This window comes from Panicum virgatum, chromosome 8N, assembly GCF_016808335.1.
Source record: "Panicum virgatum strain AP13 chromosome 8N, P.virgatum_v5, whole genome shotgun sequence".
Classification (NCBI taxonomy): Eukaryota; Viridiplantae; Streptophyta; class Magnoliopsida; order Poales; family Poaceae; genus Panicum; species Panicum virgatum.
Genome location: NC_053152.1, coordinates 10,178,119 through 10,187,510, shown reverse-complemented (window position 1 = coordinate 10,187,510; position 9,392 = coordinate 10,178,119). Strand labels below are relative to the sequence as shown.

Below are 9,392 nucleotides of genomic sequence, written 5' to 3'. Positions count from 1 at the left end.
CTGAAACACGATCATGGATCGATAAGAAGTCGAGAAAAACATACCGCACCACGTCAAGAAGGCCACCGCTATGCAGGACCTGTCGCCATAGTGCCGCTGCCCTACCAAACACCATCTGACAGAGTGAAACCACCGAATCCGAACCTCTTGCAGGCTGTCTCGCCGTCACCACCGCGATGACACAACGCACGGGGGCCTCGCCTCACCTGCTGCTGGACATCCTCCTCGCTCTCGTCGCCATGCAGAAGACACCGCACTCGGGGCCCTCGCCATGTCCGCCATGGTACTCGTGTCGCGGATCCATTCCTAAGTCGCCATCAAAATGATGAACGCATTGCCCATGTTTCAAGATCCCCATCGAATAGCCGGACCGCACCCGACGAACGACTGCATCACATTGCGTCACCCACGCAACATCCTCCGCTGCCATACTAGCATGCCAAGTTGTCACTTGCGCCATCTTTCGACGATGTAACACCCCGGAGTTGCCGAGCAAAGCTGAGCAACCCACCGCAATCCGCTGCAAGCCAAGCCGTCCCACGATGATGGTGCCGCAAGTGCTGCCTTCTGATGCAGTCCCATGTCAGACTAACAATTGCCAAGCAATGTCAACCACCGCAGCCCGCTGCAAGTAGCAAGATCCAACATCCTTGTGACAACCCCCGGCTGCCAGTATGATTTTGGTCGTCGTCGCAAGAGCTAGGTAACCCCTTCGAGCTCTCCACCTGCACCAAGCCGCCCCGCCAAGCCACTGGCAGGCTTTCCACGGCCTGGCCGAGAAGTGTCTCCACCAATGACACCTCAAGAAGGTAACGACGCCAAAGGCGCCGCCGTCGCTTGTCCAACAAGTGGACAGGGCTTTCACCCGGAGAAATCTGTGCTGAAGGGATGGGCTCCAAGATGACACCCCCAACAGGAGGAATGAAGGAAGAATGACGCCCTCAGACGCCGTTGTCATCACCACCAGCAGGGGCCGGCGAGGCTTTCGCCTGGAGAATCCCGTCCTATCTGCACGTCCATAGCCCAGCAAAGCAACAAGTCCCCCGAGGCAGGCGGCGCAGACGTGCCACCACGCGTCGTGGCCAACTCGCACCTCCTCGCGCCGCACCTCCCATAGTCGCAGTGCCGCTCGCCGCTTCCAATTCACCTCGCGCCGCCAACAGCCACCGCGCGCGGCGTCACGCGACGCCTCGGAGTCCTGCCCACCACACCACCATGACGAGATCCCGTCCACCACTGCCGCAGCATCACATGGTGCCCTGACGTCTTCGCTGGCACCGTCTCTGTAGGGCCTGCGCCACAAGGATGGCCCCCGCAGTTAGCCACGCGACCATGGCGCCGTTGGAGCGCGCAGGTTGACGCCAGCCACACCACCTTGGTGTCTCTAGTGAGACCCGAGCACCCATGGCTCCGCCACCACGGCACCGCCACATAGCCCAGAGCTGCATCCTCGACCCCGCAACCCCCCTAGCCAGGCACGTCGTCGCCCCTAGCTCGCCTGCCGCCCACAGGAGACCGTCGCCGCATGCACACCGCCGCCCCAATGCCCCAGAACGGTCGGGCCGCCATCGTCGATGCGCAAGCCTCCAACTCCGCTGCTGGCAACCGCAGGCCGGCACCCAGTCAGCGTGCGGCACCGCAGCTGCGCCGACGCCTCGCCGGTCGACAGCCCAAGACGCCGCCAAGCCCCGAAGCCTGCCGGCGCAACCACCACCACGCACGCGCAGAGGTAGCACGACAACCGGATCCGTGGCTCCTCGGGCACCACAGCCATAGGGCGCTGTCCGCGCCGGCGAGCCGCTGTGAGGGTTGGATGGACGAGCTCCCGACGCGACGGGACCAGTAGCCTGTAGATCCAGTGCCATGGCCACCGAAAATCGCCGCACGGGCACTGCATCCGGCCGCCGGCGCCGCCGCAGCCTTCCTCGCTAGCGGTTCTTTCCACCCGTTTGTAGCAGCCATGCCCGCCAGAACGAAGGGAAGGGAAAGAGGCTGCCCCGCCGCTACCGTCCTCGCAGCCCACGTGGACTTCCGGCGGCCGGCTCCGGCAGCGGCACGGCTTAGGGGAGAGTGATGGAGGTGGTGGCGCGGCGGCGGGTTGGAGTCAGGGTTTTTAATTCCGGTAGGGAAAAAATATCGGCCCTCACCGATAAAACAGAAATATCGGGAATATCAGGATTTTTTGTTTTTTATTTTTATTTTTTATGTTTATTTTATTAATTTATTTTTTAGTAAAATAAATATTCAAAAAATCAATTTTGGCCGATAAAAAAATATCAAACCCCGCCGATAAAACCGAAATATTAGGTATACCACAAAATTTCGAGCGATATTGTGAACCCTAGTTGGGGTCCGCCCGTGTTGCCCACATGGGGACGACGTGGGGGCGGCTCCTCAGGTCCAAGTTGCTCCTTACTATTATTATAGCTGTTAAGGTAAGCGGCCCAAAAAATGAGTCTGCGACGAGAATGTGCGTGGTTTTCTTCCTCACGGACGAACACTCCCCCAGGAGCCTAGGACCTCACTAAAGATCCTGACAACCTGAGCCCCGAGCCTCGAAAACCCTAAGAGCATCTCCATCAGTCTCCCAATAATTCTTTCCCGATAACTAGTATAGGGAGATGTCCCAATAGTAGTTTTTGGATTATTGGAGGAGTTGTTTTTGCAGTCTCCCAATAACCTTCTTCCAATCCAACTACCTTATTGGGAGAGTCACAACTTCCCCTTTATTTAGGGAGAGATGAGGTGAATTATTGGGAAGTCCCAATAACTATTGGGGAAAAGAAAAGGTTTTGAGAGACTGCTGGAGCACTAGTTTCCTATCTACTCTCCTAATACAGTAGTTGGATTGGGGATTGGGAGACTGGTGGAGATACTCTAAGGCCCTAACCCCTAACCTTGACACTAGCCATGTTGAGGCAAGCAGAAGCGGCAGCTGGAGGAAGAAGATGCAGCGCGCTTGGGCCACTGTGGGTCGCGAGTGGGCGATTGAGGCAGCAGTAGGAGGAAGAATGCATATGGACCGCGCGTGGTCACTACTGTTTCGAGCCATAAGTCAAAGTTTTTATTAGTACCTAATTCACCCTCTCCCCCTCTTAGGCTAGAGCACCCGATCCTTTCAAAACAGCCTGTCAAATTACATTTAATTAAACTAATGTGCCTGATGTGTTCCAATAATGACGGTTACGATTAATTAAGCGTTTTAACTCGGTGGGTTTGTCACAATGGGATAAGCTCGGACCACAAGTGTGTGCGTACAAAAAACACACACACATAACGCTATGACCAGACGACTTACGCGCTACTGTTCAACGAAAGATAGATCTCCCGTACCGTACGTCTTCCCGAGCGAGCTGAGATCGAGACGAAGTGTTTGCAAGCAAGGAGCTCTTGAAGCGTACATCAGCACGCCGGCCGGGAAATTCAACATCGGAGGCTGCGGCGAGAGGCGGGCGGCTGCAAAGACGTACTTCTATTCGACGACCACCGGCCTCGAGCCCTCGATCGTGGAAGGATGGATCGATGCAAGGACGAACGCATGCATGTGTGCTGTGTCTCCTACGCAGCTAGCGATCGAGTCAACTTCGCCATGGAATAATCCGCCTGACATTGACACTCAACTCAAGGCATGCATATCTGGTAGAGAACGGCTCTTTGGTCCATGATCTCCCCAGTTGCGGCAGAAGGAATATTAATAGGAATATCCCGTGCTCCTGTGATTTGTCTTTTTTTTTATCTATAGGCAGATATTTGTATGTTTATTTGCTAGTCGACATGCATATGATTGGAGGTCGGCAACATGGTCACTACTGTTTCGAAATGGGCGTCCTTTTTCCATGACAGCTCAAAGATTTGGTAGCCATGCCCTTTACAACAGGGAATAATATAGGAATTGTATCAAAATTTCATATTGTTTCATGTGAATAACTTCCTTTAGATTTCCCCATATCTAATTATCAAATACGTGTTTCTCTTGCTGCCCTTTAGAGATTTGGTAGGCATATGCATGCCCGTTACAAAAGGGAATACACTACTAAAAAACGGTCTTTGATCCTTTGCATTTGTCTCAGTTGTTGTTAGACCCGGGACTAATAAAGGCTTTAGTCCCGGGTCTAAGGACTAGCCAGGTGACTGTAGAGAGCGGAACATTTAGTACCAGTTAAAACCCATCAATTATCTCGGTTGGTAGCTCCAACCGGGACCAATAACAGTGAATTTGTCCCGGGTGGAGCCCAGGACCGGACCAAAATGGTGACTTTTTTCTTTTGATCCGCGTGCGTGTCTCCATCTATATCTCTCTCCTCTCGATCTCTCCCATCCTCTCATCTCTATCTTATTCTCTTCCCTCTCCTTCTCTTGTCTTCCTCTAGCTGCAGCCGGCGAGCCCGAGGGGCACGGCGCGAGCCCGAGCGGAGCACCAGGGGCGGGCTCGGGATGCGGCAGCGGCACGCATCGCGAGAGATCAGCGCTCGCGGCGAGCGGCGGTGGCGGAGCCGGATCGAGAGGCGAGGCCGGCCAGAGCAGCACGGCGGGAGGGAGGTGCGGCCTGCCGGAGCAGCAGGCCAGGTTCAGCGCCCGGACGGCGGGCTCGGGATGCGGCGGCGGCTTCAGCCGCGAGCGAGCAGCGCTAGCGGCGCAAACGGCAAGCGGCGAACGGCGGAGCCATAGGGAGGGGCGCCGCGGCGAGCTGCGGAGCTGGAGGGTGAGGCACGCGGCTGGGACGGCAGTGCCTATGGCGAGCGGCTGCCGCTTGGCCCTGAGCTGGTGTGGTGTTTTTTTTCTTCAAATGTTTTGATTTTCTTGTTCTTTTCTCAGTTGTGGGACGAATTGCAGCGGAGATAGGATGTTTGTGGTATTGTTGTAGTGTTGTAGATAGTTTGAGTTTAAGTTTTTGTAAGAAAAGAGAAGCATTTGTATTATATTGATGATGAAAATGACAACACTTATATGATTTGTTGTTTTTTGGTTGAGTTTTGTGTTGAATGCATGGTGGCGAGCTGTGGTGCCATGGCAGAGAGGACGAGCTGCAGGGTGCACGGGCCGCCGGCGAGGTTGGAACATTGGGTTTTTTTTATTCAGTCTTCGGTCCTAGTTGGTAATACCAACCGGGATCGAAAGTTTCCTTTAGTCCCGGTTGTACTGACCGGGACTAAAGATTGGGACATTTAGTCCTAGAATGGCAATCCCAGTTAGAAAACCGAGACTATTTCATATTACCAACCGGGACAAATGTCCCTTTCTGTAGTAGTGATAAATACCAAAGAACACACACACCATAGGTAGCTACACCCAACTAATTAATTATAAATATAATGAAGTTGAGTGATGATGGAAAAAGTAATTTACCACTATAAACATTGATGAGCACAAACAAACTTTGGAATTAATAAGTAATAATCAGTCTTCTAATTAAGGAAAAGTGGAATTCCACATCTATAGAAAAAGACGTCCATCTCTGCCGAAACATTGATAGGTATCTGTTTTCCAATATAATTGCTGGTTTGCATGTATATGCAGGTCGGTACAATGCATGGTCATACTGTTTGGAAATGGGTATCCCTTTCCATGACACATCAAAGGAAAGTATGCAAGTCGGCAATGGACACTGCTCTACAATACATGCTATGTTATGAAATAATTAGATGTTGCAAAAAAAATATATTATCCCATGAACCACAAAAAAAACAGAGTAACCCACTAAATAAATTTGAAGTATCAGAGCACTTGAATCTCCTGTGGCTGTGTCCTTTTGCCGCTTTGGATCACATGATCCATGTGAGGTAGCAAATATTTTTTAAAAAAATAAAACAATAAATTATATTAAATTATATCATTCTCCATTTTTATTCTGTCCACAGCATGTTCATCAAATATCTTCTTGGCATCCATTATGCAAAGCCGTAGGCAACTAATGGGTCTATTCCGAGTCAACGGGACAGAACAGTGGTATTGCCATGACTTGTTAATTCGCTTGCAGAAAATTAGTGTTTCACGGACACGACATGACTTGTTAATTCGCTGCACGATTCCTTGCACACGACTAGAAGCAAGATAACAACGCCTATAAGTAAACCCCGTTGCCTCCTCCATTGATGTGTGCACGGCACTACTTGCTTGCTTATTAAGAAGACACAGCAATCAGAGCTCGTCTCGCAATCTCGGTCAGCATCAGCCATGACGAACGGGTACCTGTTCCGGGAGTACATCGGCGCGCAGTTCACCGGCGTCCAGTTCTCCGACGTGCCCATCAACGCTATGCTCAGCTTCCACTTCATCCTCGCCTTCGCCATCGACTACACGCCGGTGGGGCAGCCGACGCCGCCGGCGCCGACCAACGGCGTGTTCAGCCCGTTCTGGGACACGGGCAACCTGTCCCCCTCCGCCGTGGCCGCCATCAAGGCCGCGCACCCGAACGTCGCCGTCATGGCGGGGCTCGGCGGCGACAGCGTGCAGGACGTCGTCAAGGCCGTCTTTACCCCAACCTCCGTGGACTCGTGGGTCGCCAACGCCGCGGCGTCGCTCACGGGCATCATCAACACGTACGGGCTCGACGGCGTGGACGTCGACTACGAGCACTTCGCCGCCGGCGCCGACGTGGGCACGTTCGTCGAGTGCGTCGGCCAGCTCCTGACGCGGCTCAAGACGGACATGCCGTGGATCACCACTTCCATCGCGCCGTTCGAGGACCCGGTGATCCAGAGCTACTACCAGCCGCTGTGGCGCAACTACTCCGGCGTCATCGACTACGTCAACTTCCAGTTCTACGCCTACGGCGCCAACACCGACGTGCCCCTGTACGTGAGGTTCTACGACAACCAGACGGCGAACTACCCCGGCGCCACGGTCCTCGCCAGCTTCATGACCGGCAACACGACCGGGCTGATCTCGCCGGACCTCGGCATCAGCGCGGCGCAGGAGCTGCAGCGGCAGAACAAGCTGCCGGGGCTCTTCATCTGGTCAGCGGACAGCTCCAAGAAGAGCAGCTACGGCTTCAAGTACGAGATCCAGGCGCAGCAGATCATCGCCAACCATTGATCTCTGATCCGATGATGCCGCTACTCTGCTGTGCAAGGATGGACACAAAAAATATTAGTTACGAGTAAGGAATAATCACGTTGCTACGCCTACGTGTACTACTGGTGTTGTTGTGGTATACTGGTATGAATAATGGGAACAAATTAAACTAAACCGTATAGGAGGGTTTTGTTAAGTATGCAGCAATTTGTATGTAAGGCGTTGCTTGACAGTTTGAGTGAGATATGAATCCTTTGATATCCTTTTGTTTCCAAGTGAATTCATTATTCAACGTAGTCTAGCAGCTCAATTCTATTTGAGAGAGCCCACTCGCTTATTGCAATTCAGAATTTCATTCCATCAAAAATAACAAGCCAATTCTGTTTGTAAGAAGAAAGAGAAGCAGATCTATTTTATACTCGATAAGTGCCACTGCGTTGGGTAGCTTGGGCTAGTTGGGAAAACGAAGAATGCATCAATTTGGAGAATTTTTTTTAAAATCAAATAAACTACCCAGGTCACGGTACTAATAATAAACAAGAGTAAATTCCCTCTATGCCATTGTAAAATTGAAGTGATCCCTTATGTGCCATTGAAAATTAGCTCATCCCTTCTATGCCATTATTTATAATTTCCGATCGCTTGTGTGCCACTACTGTTAAAATCCGAGGTTAACGGCGTCAAACTTTACTTGCCAGGACGCTTTTACCTCTGAGTCAACAAGCAGGGCCATCGATTAAAAAAAATCCCACCCGGCCGGCCACCTACCGCATCCCTCCCGCGATCCCATCCTCGAGCTCTGCGACCGAGCTCCGTGGCGCTCTGCGCGCTGCTCGTGGCGGCAGGGGAGGCGAGGGAGGAGGAGGCCGCGGTGGGGGCGTCGGCATTCCGCAGCCGGGCTACGGACCCCAACATGGAGGTCAAGTTCGACTTCTCGCCGTTCCTGATCCAGTACAAGAGCGGCCGCGTGCAGCGGTTCATGGGCACGGCGTTCGTGCCGCCGTCCCTGGACTCGTGCACGGGCGTCGCATCCAAGGACGTGGTCGTGGACGAGGGCATCGGGCTCCGGGCGCGGATCTACCGGCCGAGCCGCCGCGCCGTCGTCGGCGGGGGCGGCGGCAGGCTCCCCGTGCTCGTCTACTTCCATGGCGGCGCGTTCGTGGTCGAGTCGGCGTTCGACCCTGTGTACCACGGCTACCTCAACGCGCTGACGGCGAGGGAGGGCGTCGTCGCGGTGTCGGTGAACTACCGCCTCGCGCCGAAGCACCCGCTCCCCGCGGCGTACGATGACGCCTGGGCGGCGCTGTCGTGGGTGCTCGAGAACGCGCGTCCCGGCGCCGGCGGCGGGGAGCCCCGTGGCGCTCGAGGTAGGGCCGCGGCCGCGGCTGGAAGGGCGCGCTGCCGCCGACGCGGCCGAGGGTGCGGCGGCTTGGGCATGGGTGCGGCGGAGGACGCGGCGGGGCCCGCGGCGGAGGACGCAGCGCGCGACGGCGCCGGAGCAGGGGTGCGGCGGAGGGTGCGGCCGGTGGCAGAGGACGCGGCGCGCGTGGTGGCCCGCTTGACGGCGGCCGCGGCAGGGGCCTGAAGGAGGGCGCGGCGCGTGCGGCGGCTCGTGCGACGGCGGCCGCGGCGGAGGGGCAGCACGGGCCTCCGCCGCGTGCGCCGGGCCCTCCATCGCCGTCGTGGATCCGATGGGTTCAAGGTTGAAGATGAATCTGACGTGTGGGTCCCACACGTCAGTGGTAGTAGAGAGAGGGCAAGGAATAGGAGTCAGGGGTATTATTGTCCTTTTGCCTTTCAGTTTAACTGCTCTGTTAGTATTTTTAACACCAATGGCATAGAGGGAATGGAAAATTAAAAACAATGGCATTGAAGGGAAGTTCTACTTTTTAATGGCATAGAAGGGATGGATTACATTTTACAATGGCATATAGGGAATTTACTCAAACAAACATGTCCTATGCGTCAAGGCAACCACAAACGCGCACCTCTCACAATCACACGTGGGAGTTGCAAATGAGGCAAAATCGGGTCACACGTAGGAGTTCCAGAAACACATGCCATAAGCAATCGGGGTTAGCAAATTTCAAGTAATACGAAATTAAAATTGACAGCAAAAGCAGCATAAGAAACACATGCCATCTTCCCAACTAAGACCTTGATTGACAGTTTGAGTGACACAACACACACACATCACAAGAAAGGCTCACTACACTACAGAGGGAATATTTCTCTTTCTTCTTTCTTTCTTTACATTTCTCACAATTAGATCGAGAAATTAAGGTCTGCAGGAACAACAACAAAAAAGAACATTGCCATATGCACGCACCTTTCTAAGGGTCGCTATCCGGACACATTTATTTGACTAATCATTTTGC

The 9,392-nt window shown here is 53.8% G+C and overlaps 2 protein-coding genes across 2 annotated transcripts; both read left to right on the top strand.

The window, feature by feature from the left end:
* Positions 1 to 6,107: 6,107 nt before the first annotated feature.
* On the top strand, positions 6,108 to 7,289 carry LOC120684469 (chitinase 2-like). Its single transcript, XM_039966324.1, has one exon. It carries the CDS (start codon positions 6,175 to 6,177, stop codon positions 7,033 to 7,035), a length of 861 nt encoding a protein of 286 aa, XP_039822258.1. The 5' UTR covers positions 6,108 to 6,174; the 3' UTR covers positions 7,036 to 7,289.
* A 553-nt stretch (positions 7,290 to 7,842) lies between these two features.
* Positions 7,843 to 8,599, top strand: LOC120684768 (tuliposide A-converting enzyme 2, chloroplastic-like). Its single transcript, XM_039966648.1, has one exon. The coding sequence runs from the start codon at positions 7,928 to 7,930 to the stop codon at positions 8,597 to 8,599; it is 672 nt and encodes a 223-aa protein (XP_039822582.1). The 5' UTR covers positions 7,843 to 7,927.
* Positions 8,600 to 9,392: the final 793 nt, after the last annotated feature.

Excerpts from the sequence above, each read along its gene's own strand:
- LOC120684469 (XM_039966324.1), top strand. The coding sequence starts at position 6,175 with ATGACGAACGGGTACCTGTTCCGGGAGTACATCGGCGCGCAGTTCACC.
- LOC120684768 (XM_039966648.1), top strand. The coding sequence starts at position 7,928 with ATGGAGGTCAAGTTCGACTTCTCGCCGTTCCTGATCCAGTACAAGAGC.